Here is a 15,128-nt window from a genome sequence, read left to right on the forward strand (position 1 = left end):
AGGATGAAGTGAGATTATATTTTACACCATATTTTTATTGCCGGATGCCCTTCCCAATGCAAATCTTAGTTGAGAAGATAATGAATATGAAAGGAATGATGGTGAATGAAACTGGGTAAGGAAGTGGAAGGAATCGGCTGTGGTTTATGAAATAGGAACCGTCCTGGCATTTGCTTTGGAGTGCAAAAGGGAAACCAAAAAAAAACCACCATTCTAACAACAGCTGGCGGTGGGGTTCCAACCCACTCGCCTGCCAAGTGCAGAGCTTGGCTCCATAGACGTAGCATGTTAATACGCACGGATACTCCGCTCGGTGATACTATTACTGAAATATAAAATTGTTGATCCAAGAACTGGTATTATCAAAATAATGTACATTTGGAGAAAAATAATTTATCTAAGGAAGGGGTGACAATTCCGCACGAGATTCATCATTACTACTTTGTCTCGCACTTTCTTGTAGTTCAATATCGTCCCATAGATATTCTCCATCTTCATTATCAAAATATAGCACTCCAGAATCACTATTTATGAGGAAACATTCAATTTCTTTGTCAACAAGAGATGAATGTATATTTCAAGACGCCATGATGGCTACACATAAGCGGAAAAGATGTTCCACTCCAACGAAGCTGAAATAACACCAGATCGTTTTCAAAACACACGAAATGGAGGGGTATATCTGCCGTACAGAACTTCCTTGAGCATTTCCACGGAATCTCAAAGCATGACACTATATCGCGTACATTTTTAAGATCGGTGAGGTACACACTGCACCGAAACATATATATGGGTTTGGCGAACGAGTCACGGCATTCAATAACGTACATGTACGGGTTTGGCAGTGAACGGGTTAAACATTTCTGTGTTTTCAGGTACTGTACAAAGGTATTTATTCTCCTGGATATTTGTATTAAATATATATTCGGTTTCAAAAAGTATGCTTTGTCGTGCCCTGGGTTTCCAATTGGACAGTCCTGTCGACGCCGCTATGCAAGTGCTTTATTAATTGGATTACTATATATGTATTGCGTCATGCAGAGATTTCTCCTTGTCTTTGAATAACGTTTGCCAGTGTATGGCTTGTCTTCCGAGTTACCCTTTTTGCACCTTGTTGGATAAAGATAAAGTCACCTCCGTACAGGCCATGAAGGCCCTTGGAGGAGTGGAAGGTAAAGGCTTCCACCACTGTTAACCGTGGCACGTAATGGGGTAGAGAGGTTCGCTCTACGCCCAGCTGCCTTTGCCCCCAGGAATTAACCTGGTACTCATTTTTGGTGCAAGCTGAGTGAACCTCAGGGCCATATGCAGCTCCGGAAGTGGAAATCTAGTTGCTTAAATTTTACAACTTTCTGACGGGGATTGGAACCCACGACCTTCTAGCCAAACCGAGCGTGCCTTTACCGCCTTGGCCAGGCAGCCCCTAGCTTGTTGGATACATTTCAGAAATATAGTTTTTTTTCCACAGCATTTGAAAGGTTTAACTGTGAATCAAGGTGATGGCATGTATTAACCCATTCAAGTTACAATAAATGGCTACATTGTTGACTGTGGAATCATTGTTTCAGTGTACCTGTCCCACAAAAACATGCATAAAATACAAACCAATGAAGATAATTCACTAAAATTTTGCACTCATCCCATTGAAAGTTATGACTTACCTATACTTCATACTGTGAATGACTGCTGGCTGTGGCACAAATGTTTCATCTGAAATAATTTCGAAGAGAGCAGATCCGTGTACCCGTGTACATCGAAAGTTTGGACGGTGGGCAGACTCTATAAATTTTTCGTAAATATTTCTGAAACACCGCTGTATCCACAAAATGGATATATAATTATATAAGGATTATTGCAGTTATTCTCCAATTTCTAATCACTATGATTCTTTTCTCACAGGCTGCACGCTTTTGGAAGGACATGGTGCAGCACTTTCACTCTCACTTTTTTCAATGCTCTTTCACCATTGTCAACACTACCCTCACTCTGATTAATTTTCCAAAATGACATTGCCATACTCGCCAACTAAAACACTGTCTACAAATGCTTTAAAACTCTCGTAGTCATTACCGCCGTGCTGACTCTACCTCATAATGAACAATACTAAACACCGATGAAAATAAACTCTTGTTCAACAATCCTAGTATCACACGGAACTAGACAGCATTGTCTACAGTGTGTATTGTGAGAACTTATATTACAAAGGGAATCTAATATACAGAGATAAGGTGTTGATGACTACGATAATATGATGACATTAAGAAAGTAAGCAGCTAAAGTAGGGAGAACGTAAATTTAAAAAAAATACAAGATAGTTGAAGTTCCAGTGGTAACAGCCAAGGAGAGCAAACCTAAGAAGTATAAGGAACAGAATATTATGTTAACAAAGATGAGGATACATTCCCTACATTCAAAACTAAGAAGAGCAAAAGCAAACGGAATGTAGGTCTCACCACAAAAGTAAACAAGAAGAATAAGAAATAAAAAACACAAAATGTTGAGGCCTCCACAGAAGAAAGCAAAAGTGAAGATGTTGCAAAGGGAAAAAGCTATAGAGTCAGAATCAAGATGAGCAAAACCAAACGAACCTTGTAAGTAGATAGGAGCAGCAGGGAACAAATCAACCATGGAGTTACGTGGAAGACAAGTGAAGCGATGAAGACACAGAACACCACTCAAGAGGGTATCACGGGACTGCCCATGGATTTACGCAGACATCCCGTGACGTAGAAACTCTATTCATTACTTTGATGACAGAGGTGGTTTCTCTGTTCATAAATGGGTGACAGAAATTGAAGATAAATTCTTCCATAATGAAGCTGAATGACATGCAAATGTTAGTCTTCGATAAGAAATACTTAACTGCTTCTTTCCTGGAGGTATATGTACTCACGTCCGATCTCACTTTCGGTCGAGAAGGCATCAGCATTTCCAAAGCGAAATCTGAAAACCAGCCATTGAACATACCTGCTAATGCCATGGATAAATACAAGCATCAGACTGAAGAACTAAATTCCTCATATGAACCAACAAAAACAAAAGCTACTGATATGATACTGAGCTTACAATCTCAATGAGGTAGGAACAAGCTATTAGCTACAAGCTAGATGCCACCTCAGTGTTTAATTCGTAGTATTGATTTATATGGATGACCTGATAGTTCCTGCTAAAGATGAGTGTGAAGCCTTGCACTGGTTGAAAATGGTCCTGGATACTGCCAAAGAATATGGAATAGAACTGAATAAGAAGAATAATGTAGGACCCCAAAACAGAGTATGGTTCCAGTGTTTGGGATCATTATCAGGATACTTTTTATTGAAAAACTGGAAAAGATCCAAAGGAAAGAGACACAATCTCTTCTAAACTGAGTTCCAACAAAAGAATATGATTATGAAAATGATGCAAACTTTGAACTGGTAAGACCTGGGAGTAAGGAGACAAGCTGCTCAACTAAGTGGTATGTTCCAACCTGTCAAATGAAAGAGTCAGAATTCAAGGACAAATCTGGGCAAATATTAGTTTATAGGAAGAGGAATTAGGAACTGGAATAATGTACAAAGGGAGATCATCGATAGATTTCCAACTGATAAACAATTGATGCGGAATCTGCCATCCAGGCGACAGCCCTGATCATTACATGAAATCAGCTTCATGGTCTGTATCGCACTTACACAGATTCACAACTAAGTATTTTTTTATTTTCCACCTTGTCGATACACTAAATTGCTTAAGGCAACTTATTGCTTAAAAGTGGTACATGTTTCATATATTATAAACATCTTCAGCCACATAACACTGTTTAGATGAAAAATTCATTACATGAATACAAGCATCAGATTAATTACATGAGTTTTTCATCTAAACAGTGTTATGTGGCTGAAGATGTTTATAATATACGAAACATGTACCACTTTTAAGCAATAAGTTGCCTTAAGCAATTTAGTGTATCAACAAGGTGGAAAATAAAAAATTATTAGTTGTGAAGCCCTGATCATGGCGATTGATGACGAAATGCCTCTTCTTGAAGACCTAGTTGATTTTTTAAGATACCTAGTGGAGAACGGACAACTATATCCATCAACAGAGCCAAACACTGCTAACCAGGTACAGGTATTTTTAGGCTTAACGAGTAATTTTAGGAAGTTTGCACCCAACTATATTCCATCACAGAAAAGTCCTTAATTGATCTACTGTGAAAAACCAGGATTAATTTGATGTTCAAGGAAGCGCTGTCCAGGAACCCAGCTTTGAACCATTTATAATCCCTCATACAGAACAGAGATTCCTGCAAGTAAACAGGGTTATGGACCATTATGCTCCTGAAATGCCCAGATCATGGTCAACTGTAACCCGCGTACTACCTATGCAAAACACCAACTTTACAGGAAGAAAACTTCCATAGCTACGAGCTGGAAGTTCTGGCCATCATAACCATACTCAACATTTCTTAGTGTATATTTGGTGGGGGTATGTTTCCAGATTGTTACCAAGTGTTCTGCCTTCCAGGAAACAATTAGCAAGAAAGATCTCATTCCAAAAATTACAAGATGGGCCCTAACATTATAGGACTACCAGTACAAAACTGAACATAGACACAGGATGAGAATACAACACGTTCACACTTCATGTCGACACCCAGTCCTCTACGCAGCACCTGATTAGATTGCTTGTCAGGATAAGAAAAGACTGGGAAGTTTACCAAGGACCTACGCCTACGTTTGGCTCCCTGGGACATCATCAGTGAGGACCAGGACCATATTTATCATTGCTCGAATATCATTGGATGCAAGGCTTATGAACCTGGCATATCAGAACACAGAGGACAAAGCACGCCTTAATTTCATCCTCATTAGTGTCAAACCACTAGTCATCAGCCATTCTTTTTTCCTATTGGATCGGATAATTGTTCTGTAGTGTAAATATTTGTTTCCTGTGCAATTTGAGAAAATAACGGGTCCATAAACTCCAAAAATACAGACAACTCTGAAACAGAATTATCTAAATATCTGTCTCTCAGTTCTCCTGACACCCCTGGAAAGTCTGTAAAGTGATGAATACTTGGCTGATTATTACTAGACATCGGATCTCTAGGTCTCAAAAAGTTAAGTTTTAGGCGTCTATTTAGGTGGAAAAGTGTATAAAATGGGCTCTTATTGCTTTAAAATAGGTGCAATGAAATTAACGGGTAGTTATGAGGATCGACCACGCAGTGGATGTCCAAGGAAGACTTCTAAAATTGAAGATAACCGTATTTTAATCCTCAGAAAGCATGACAGAAGGCATACAGCGGTATATATTTGCTCAGAGATAAATAAAACAAGAGAACAACCTGTGTCTGTGACTACACTGAAAATCGTCTGCTTGAGGCGGGGTCGTTTGGTCGCATAGCAGCATGGAAACCATTGTTGAAAACTGTACACAAGCAGAAAAGGCTACAATGGGCCAAAATGCATGCTAACTGGACCGCTGAACAATGGAAAAGGGTGCTTTGTATGGATGAATCTAAATTTGAAAAATTCAGTTCCAATCGTCACCAATACATTCGTCGCCGCCCCGTCGAAAGGGTTATGGAATCCTGCATAATTCCATCTGTGAAGCATTGATGAGAAAATGTGATGATGTGGGGATGTTTTGGAAATAATCAAGTTGGTGATTCGGTGAAAGTAGAGATAGTACTGAAAAAGAAACAATATCACCGTATCATTTCGTGCAATGCTGTGCCATCTGGAATGAAGCTGCTTGGTGAAGGATTTGTTGTACAGCAGGACAATGATCCTAATCACACCTTGCATTTGTGCAAGCAGTATCTGGAAAGGAAACAAGCTGAAGGAAAATTGGAATTAATTGTCTGGCCTTCTCAATCACCTGATCGGTCACTTAATGAACTTTTGAGGGAAGAACTTGACAGGAAAGTGAAAGAAAAGGTGCCAGGCAGTGTGGAGGAGTTGTGGCAATGTCTGTTAGAAACCTGGGGATGTATAAATACCGAGACTTTGGAAAAATTAACAGCCAGCATCTGTAGAGCAGTAATCAAAGCAAAGGGTGGACACATTGATGAACAGGCAGTGTGATTGCTTAAGATGTTGTGATTGTGTTTCTAGCTCCCTGTGAATGATCAATGTAAAGGAAATTCTAGTGAAATGTGTAATAAAACTAGTTAGTTCTAAAAACATAGGTATTTTCATGTTGATTTTCAACAAATAGCCCCTATCTTTCATGGTAAGTGAAAATTTATGGGTGAGTCTAAACTTTCTGACGCTAGTGTACCATATGTTGATGGTGACAGCTAGGAATTTGTGTTGATAAACAGACAATGAAGGGCATTTACCTAAATGTTTTGTAACAATTGCTTTTTGTTCTCACTAAAAATGGTAGTAGAGTCCTTGTCGTTTTCCCACTGCTTTCTTTTTTATTCTAGTAGTTTTATTCCAGTAGTTGTAAATATTTACTGTATTGCAATCTTATATGTATTGTGTTGCGAGGAAGTACTTATGTACAGGTAATGGTTAGGTCTGAATATAGGTGGTTTATTTTCAATTAGTGGAGAAGTTATTTTAGAATCTAGTTGTAGTTCCTAGGCACTTATTGGGTTTCAGGAGGTTAGGTAAGGCCCAATCAGCAGAATACCAGTTTTTCAGCTCTGAGAACGTGACCCAAGTGGAATCTTTCATGTTCTAACATTTATTATTAGTTGTTATTAATACCATATTCTAAATTGAGGGATCGTTTGGTGACCCCTGGAGCCCATTTACCTGCATTTTCGGCAAATTATATATTATTATTATTAAGTTGTTATCATCAGTATTGTCCGATTCGTTGGCTGAATGGTCAGCGTACTGGCCTTCGGTTCAGAGGGTCCTGGGTTCAATTCCTGGCCAGGTCGGGGATTTTAACCTTCATTGGTTAATTCCAATGGCTCGGGGGCTGGGTGTTTGTGTTGTCTCCAACATCCCTGCAGCTCACACACCACACATAACACTATCTTCCAACACGCATTTACCTACATATGGCAGATGCTGCCCACCCTCTTTGGAGGGTCTGCCTTACAAGGGCTGCAGTCGGCTAGGAATAGCCACACAAAATTATTATATCTTAAGTATCATCGTTTATTTGTTTATTTTTTAAATTTTATTTCACTGAAAGACGCCAAGTGATATTTACACTCAATTAGGGTACAAACAATAAATATTATGATCAATGAAATTATATATTTTATTTATATTACAATTAGCATCCAGCAGTAGGGCAGATATTTTAAGTAGATTACAATTTTCATGCAATAGTGGAGCAATAGTTGGTTTATTACATAACATTGGGGAAGTATATTTTAAATTATGACAAGATGTACTAAAAGAAGGATACTACTTCAACTTTGAAATTGGTGTAACAAATCTTATAAATTGAGTCAATGACGAGAGAAGCCCATTTGTTATGAAAGAGCTGTCGGTAATCGCATGAACGTGTAGGGCACAACCTTGTAAATTAGTGTAGGAATAAAATAACATTTATTTACAAGATAGGTACAAAAAGTTAAATATTTTGAAGAATAATATTGTACACTTCAATTCATTATTAATCACAACTTGTCCAATGAGTCTCCGTAATACCTCACCAGTCATGGCCTCCTTGATCAACTGCGGGATCATAACCACCAAAATTTCACTTCCTACATTCAGTCATCCTGCATGTCATCCAGCTAGGGCTTTATAAACTCCGTACAGGTGGTAGTTGATCTGGGATCATTATGATGACCCTCACAGCTGACAATGAATGTGTGCAGTTGTCTTTCATCTCTGTGATACAGTAGGAACCTAGGAACATCGTCATCAGTTTTAGACCAGGTCTTGTCTGGGAACGTTTGATTTTTACTGGGTCTCCAATCTGGTACTGTTGAACGGGACGTCTGCTTCGATTAGAGGATTTCTTGAAACTTGAAGATCTGCAACTTCATTTCTTTCAGAACTGGTCCCGTTTTTCCTCAAATACTGCAACAATTTCTTCCTTGGATGTATTCAGTTATCTTCAGATCAGTCTTGTCTCTCACCCTCACTCCAGGCAGCAGCTCAGTTCTTCCAAAACTTTGATGGTAAAAAGAGCTGCCAGAACAGAGACTGTTTCAACGTTGTGAATATGAAGAGGAAAATGTTGGAATAAACACAAACACCCAGTCCCCGGGCCAGAAGAATTAATCAGAGGTGATTAAAATCCCCGACCCGGCCGGGAAACAAGCCCGAGACCCTCTGAACTGAAGACCTCAACTCTGACCATTCAGCCAATGAGTCGAACTATTCTTAAAATTTACCTGTTTTAAAAAATGTACTTTTCAGTCATGTTTGCAAAATGAAATCATGAAACAGTCAGTCGCGATATGATACCTAAATGTCCGACTTCATGGCTAAATCGTTAGCGTGTTGGCCTTTAGTCGCAGGGGTCCCCGGTTCGATTCCCAGCAGGGCCAGGAATTTTAACCATAATTGGTTAATTCCGCTGGCACAGGGACTGGGTGTATGTGTCGTCTACATCGTCATTTCGTCCTCATCACGATGCGCAGGTCGCCTGCGGGAGTCAATTCAAAAGACCTGCATCTGGCGAGCCGAAATTGTCCTTAGACACTCCCAGCACTAAAAGCCATACGCCATTTATTACCTAAATGAAGTCAGATGATGGGTTTCATGATGATTTTAAAGGAAAATAACCTATGGCACACTAGTACATAAAAAGTAATAAACAAGACCTTAATTGACACGCTAGTCGGTAAAGGTTGGCCATCCCTGTCCCAGAAGAAGCTGGAATGTGATTAACAATGGATGAGGCACCCCGAATGATCTGGAATTGGAAACTACTAGAATCTTCTATTGACCTACATAAAGAGCTCAACTGACATGTCAGTCAGTCTCAAGTGTGCCAATCGTGAGTGAACATAAACAGACAGTTGCGAGTCCGTGACAAGTCATTCATCGAGAGCGAGTCCATCAGTTGGTTACGTGGAGCTCAATAAGTCTTGCTAGTTGTGAATTGTTCTAGAACAGCACTAAGCTGTGAGAATCCATGAAGAGAACAGGAGTTTGACATGCCAGTATGCAGTGTGATGGCTTGACGAGTTATTATTACGATCATGAGAAAAACTATGTCAAATGAAAAACTCACACGAGTGAACTTGTAATTAAGTGTAAATTATCAGTTTAGTAAATTTAGGGTCGGTTCTACCATCTGCTGATAAAGTGGCTGGCAGCTGCCCGGGAGGTAAACTACCTGGAGGTGTAAATTGGCTGGTACTTTGGCTTGTGTCCAACCACCTCCGCGCAAGCACTACGTAGCTACCTGGAGCTAGACACTGATATATGAAGTTGGCTAGATTGATTTTCAGCGACTTCTCGCTTTCGAGTGTGGTGCTATCTATCGTCAAAAGCATGAAACTCATTTCGATTGCCTTATTTCCCTGTGCTTGCGTCACCTGATTACCACCAAAAAGCCTAATAAGGGGAGTCTTAAGAGTTATGGACAACGATTTATGTCAAACTTTCATGATTTTAATCTATGATCTTCAATATCAATACCTAATTGGAATTAAAATCTCGAGATTACATTTTCTTACGCCAGTTATAACCTGTCGTGTAAAGCAGCGTTTTTGAAAAGTATTCTCGTAGTAGATTGGTCAAGTCGCTCGCTCCGTAATAGAAGGTACGCAGGTTTTCATCGTATTTGTAATTTACATTTTTAAATGAATTTTCGTTCCCTGCCGTTGTTCTCGACTCTCTTTTATGCGCTTCCATATACGTACACACACACACACACACACACACACACACACACACACACACACATCTTCTTTACGGACTTACTGCCTTTGAGCATTCTATCTGCAGGTTGCTGTGAATTGATTAAGTATCTCCACGATGCCCTATTTGGAACTAGTTCTGTGACCTCGTTTAGTTCCACATGCTTCCATTTATTGAAAAAGCATTTCATTCTAATGTTTAACTTTATGAAGATAAAGTTGGACGGTACTGTAAATGTAAAGAACGAATCGGGATAAATATCCATTCATAGGAAGAGGAATTCGGTAATGAAATAGTTTCCAATTTCTTCGAAATAATTTACAAGAAGACTATGTAAACAACTCATGGGGAATCTGCTACCTGGGCGACAGTCCTTATTGCTATTAATCATAACATCACGTTCTATAAGTAGCATACATATAAAGCAATTTCCTAGTAGACATAATATTGTGATTAAATATTTCAATGAAATATATTAACAAAAGAACGTATGAAAAGAGGTATACAGATAAAGAACACAAATAATAGAAATTTTAAAAAATTCATCATAATAATGACTCAAACCTGCGTACCTCGTACTACGAAGTGAGCGTGTTAGCCATTATGCTACGAGAACGCTTATGGTATATAGGATACACACATTAACTTATACCTCGAGTTTGAAAAACTGAAAAAGTAGAAAATTAAAGCCCATTTGAAATGATTTCCAAATCGATTTTGATTTTATATCCTTTTAAAGTTTCTTTACGAAAGCTTGACGTATAAGATGTGTTGCCTAAGCTACCGATGCGAGAGGCTGGTGTGACCGTTGCAACTCAAGGGAAGCATTAATGTTCAAGATCCTGCAATACAATATCGGCCACTGTTATAGTATCATGCTTTTTTCAGTATACTAAGCTAATTTAAGTTGTATGTCACTGGAAATACAGCTAATAAGGTTCAACTCTCAAAATTTGCCCAGCAGGTAACTACGATTTATGCATACAATTTATGTAAGGCATAGAGCTATAATAATATTTTTCTATCATCAGTTAGCCGGCTCCATGGTGTAGGGGTAGCATGCATGCCTCTTACCCGGAGGCCCCGGGTTCGATTCCCGGCCAGGTCAGGGATTTTTACCTGGACCTGAGGGTTGGTTCGAGGTCCACTCAGCCTACGTGATTAGAATTGAGGAACTATCTGACTGTGAGATAGCGGCCCCGGTCTAAAAAGCCAAAAATAACGGTTGAGAGGATTCGTCTTGCTGACCACACGACACCTCGTAATCTGCAGGCCTTTGGGCTGAGCAGCGGTCGCTTGGTAGGCCAAGGCGCTTCAAGGGCTGTAGCGCCATGGGGTTTGGTTTGGTTTTATCATCAGTTAATTGTAAAATTATAACCTCTAATGTTGTGATTAAATGAGATTTGAAATTCTGTATCTGCAAGTTCTGTTCATTTTGATCAGCGTAGTTAACTTGCACTGTAGCCGTCAAAATTTCCTCGTGCGCTAGACACGTCCAAATGCACATGGCTACTGTTTGATGACATTCCTCAAGGTGCGAGTGCGACTACTCTCTCCTCCCTGAACATTGCGAGCCAACTATATTAGAAAGCAGATCTTCTGTTCCAAGCGCCTCATCAGCAGTTTTTAGGTGACTTTCTCTTAATCTTTTCTGAATGACTGTACATTTTATCTACTCTGCTTCAATTACAAGATGCCAAGGATTACCCATATACATTTCACTGCACACTTTTGTGTTTGTAACTTTTTACAAAACTATGGACACAGTCACTTGGATTTGCACAACCTGTTCGATGAGAGCACAGCTACGGGTAAAAGCCAGTAACGTACATCCAACAAAGGACTTTGTAGAAATGAGTAGTTACACTATGTTAAATACCTATGTGAGAATATTCTGACATCTATAAATGCATGAGGAAAAAAGGAACTTATAAAACTGGCTCTACCAAACTGGCTAACAATAAGATCTTTCAGAGACGACGTAGCATGAGTTGTTGGCACATCAGAGCTCCTGCATGACTGACTCACTCTGGAACAGTGATGGGCTTGTAAAGCAGCATGGAAGAGCAGGAAAGAGAACAGTTACTGTCGAGAACTGAATGTGAACCTTGGATATCCTGTGATGATTTCAAAAAATGAGTTTAAATGGAATGCCCGTTCTATTGATATGTAGAACAAAGGAAGTTAACGGAAACTGTCAGATCTTCATTCTCTCAACATCTCAAAAGACCAAAGTCTTTGTCACAAAATTACCTCATTTCTGCAAACTTCAAGGTTTCCTGCTGCTTCGTTGTAGGCGTTTTCCCACCAATGATAAGTAAACTGTTCTGCAGCGTCGTGGCCAATTCCAGAGGTGTCAAACTTAAGTTTGGGCTTCAATGCTTCTGTAATACCACTTTCATTTACTCCCAAACCTTTACCTAGAAATACAAAGCAACTGATCCATACACAAATCTCTGAACATAGTATCCACATTTCAGAGCAAACTTCACAGTGCCCCACTAGCTCTCGACCCCTGATTTACACTTTTAAAAATCAGTCATCTATATAGATAAAATAAGAGTTTTGTCTGTATTTTGATCTGAATTTTTATATTTTCTTTTTGCAATTCATATCGAGAATAAGAAGGAAATGCAAGTTTTAAATGTCAGTATACGGCTTGGACTCAGAACTGTGTTAATTGTAAAAGTACAGGATATTATAGGAAGCGTACAAAATGTGCATTAATGCATGTATTGCATGCGTCTTCTGGTCCAATAGTAAGAACAAATAATATACTGTAATATATCACAGCTAATCAATCCGGGAACAGGGTATTAACAAGAACATTCTTTTCAGATACAATTTCAGCCACAACTTCAACAGAAACACCAAGCCCTAGTACATCCACTTTGTGCTTTCACCACTTCCACTACCAGTATAGCAGCATCATCATCTAATGCGAGAAATGAAATACCACAATACGTCCTAGGTAAGATGAAAAAATCTGCAACATCACTGGATTTATATGTGATTAAATGAACATCAATGCAGAAGAAGTCTTTGGATGAACAAATAGCTCATTTTACATTACCAACAAATACTGCCTTTCATAGTGTTGAACATCCTCAATTTGTGCAACTTATACAACTTTCATCAGGTTACCCACCTCCCCCCTTCAAACCGAAAGGAAATTAATGGGTCTTTATTGGAAATAATAATAATAATAATAATAATAATAATAATAATAATAATAATAATAATAATAATAATAATAATAATAATCGTATGGCCTCCATTTATGAAAAGGAAAACTCATTCCTTTATTCTGGAAAATCTAAGTATGTGTCTAGGATTTGATGGTTATTTAGTGGACAATACTGACACATCTGGTCAGGCTCACGCTGCCAATTACCTGGCAGAAGTGGGTGATATCAGCATTCAAAAATGTGAGGATGACTTAAAGAGCATAGTTTGTTCTGTAGTTACAAATAATGCTGCCAACATTTCAAAAATGTGTCTGCTAATTGAAAATTATCTGTATGCTGTCACTTATGGATGAAATCTGCTAGCAAATGACATTCAGTTTCCAAATGTGAGAGAACATGTGATAAATGTAATGAAGTACTTCACAAACAACTATTTTCCTACTAATCATTAAAGAAAATTTGGCACCCTGAAACTTGTTCAGAAGTAAAGTATGCTGGAATACCATGGAAGATTGCCTGGACACACGTCTTGCGAAGTTCAATACAAATTTGTGAAGAAACAATTGTGAAACTATTGATTAGGCAGTGCAAACACACGTTTACCAATTTTGTAATTGTCGTGTACCGACCTCCCCAAGGGTCAAACCGGAGGGGACTGTCAGATGAATGGCAGCCGAGATTCGATCTCAAGGTGTCAAGGGAAATAAACTAGTATCGAAGTAATAACCAGTAATACGGGACACCTTGTAATGTCAGAGTATTGTATATTAATTATATTGAGACTTTAATAATTGGAAAGAAGAAGGAACATTTCTGTAAGTTACTAGTAGTAGAGAGAGTCAGGCAGAGAGTATGCGAAACGTGCCTACAATAACATGCTGACAACAAGCGGATTTTTGCTTGTTTGTGTATTGACTAGCGGGGAGTCTAAAAGTTGGTTTAGGACCTGGCGGCTCGCCGACAAAGAGCACAAAACCAGTACAGTTGCACTCTAGTAGAGACAAGGAAACAAGAGTGCAAGAGTAGGACAGAGACAGTAGTGCTCAGAGGGCAGCACCTACTGAGACAATTAGTTCAGAATAGTAATTGAGGGCGCCACTTACAAGGCAAGCAGCTAAGTAACACCCATGGACCCAACCCCTAAGGTAGTGGGAAGGGACCGACCTTTGCTTCTAGGAGAGCAGATATAACCCTAAGCCAAGATGGCGCGGCACTCTCTCTCGACCAGTAATTCATACTCTTAGGACCAGGCTCCTTTGAGCGGTCAGTCGTGACAGTGACGTTGTACGTAAGTGCCGCAGGGCAGAATTCGGACTTAGCGCGTAGCCATACGGTAGGCTCGTGAAGCAAGCTCTCATCAGACCGACTTATTCAGAATCTGTAAAGGAACTTGTAAATAGTGTACACAGCCGTCCTGGGTAATAAAGGACAGTGAAGTTAATCCATCTTTTATTTCGGGAGTTGCAGGACAGAGTTCGCACCTACAATTTACCTCCCTACTTTACCGCTCGGCAGGATAGGTAATACGCCAACTCCAATGGCCTGGTGACCGACCTACTAGAACGTCTCACAGGACAGGTAGGTCACGACAGGCCTCAGGTGTGGGGTCCGAGTTCGATTCTCAAACAGAGTCAATTGACCAAAATAACGTGAGAGAACCGTGACTTCGTAGAAGATTGTCCGTAAGAGAATCGCGACTTCATAGAAGAATTCCGTGTGAGAAAACCGCGACTTCACAGAAGATTGTCCAAACCGCGCATCTTTCGTTCGAGTGACGTGCATCGCAGAAGAGCATCACTACCGCAGCCTACTAATCCAGCCCAGCAGAGGGGTAGCAGTCCAGCAGCAGACGACGCCATCCGGTGGAGACGCAGCACTACAGCCGACTACTCATCCAGCCCAGCAGTGAAACAGCATTGAAGATTTAAGGTAAGCTGAATATTATTTCAAATGGCACGACGAAATAGTTCAGTACCAGCAGACCAAGGCACTGAGATGCTCGAGGACGAGGAATCAGTAAGTATGAGTGGGCCTTTTGTAACAGAAGTAGAAGGACATCGCCTCATTGGACGAGAGTTTGATGGCAGTCAACCAGATAGATTGCATAAGTTTATAGCAAACGTAGATGCTGCTGTTCATATGATAAAGGATGAAGATCAAG

At 39.7% G+C, this 15,128-nt stretch overlaps 1 protein-coding gene across 1 annotated transcript in view; it reads right to left on the reverse strand.

Moving 5' to 3' along the window:
• Positions 1-15,128, reverse strand: part of LOC136874797 (G patch domain-containing protein 4) — a 111,719-nt gene that overhangs the window by 66,590 nt on the left and 30,001 nt on the right. The window contains exon 2 of the mRNA XM_067148469.2: positions 12,033-12,199. Coding sequence (XP_067004570.2) covers positions 12,033-12,199 — 167 coding nt within the window. The remainder of the gene's footprint in view (positions 1-12,032; positions 12,200-15,128) is intronic.

Source organism: Anabrus simplex, chromosome 5, assembly GCF_040414725.1.
Source record: "Anabrus simplex isolate iqAnaSimp1 chromosome 5, ASM4041472v1, whole genome shotgun sequence".
Classification (NCBI taxonomy): Eukaryota; Metazoa; Arthropoda; class Insecta; order Orthoptera; family Tettigoniidae; genus Anabrus; species Anabrus simplex.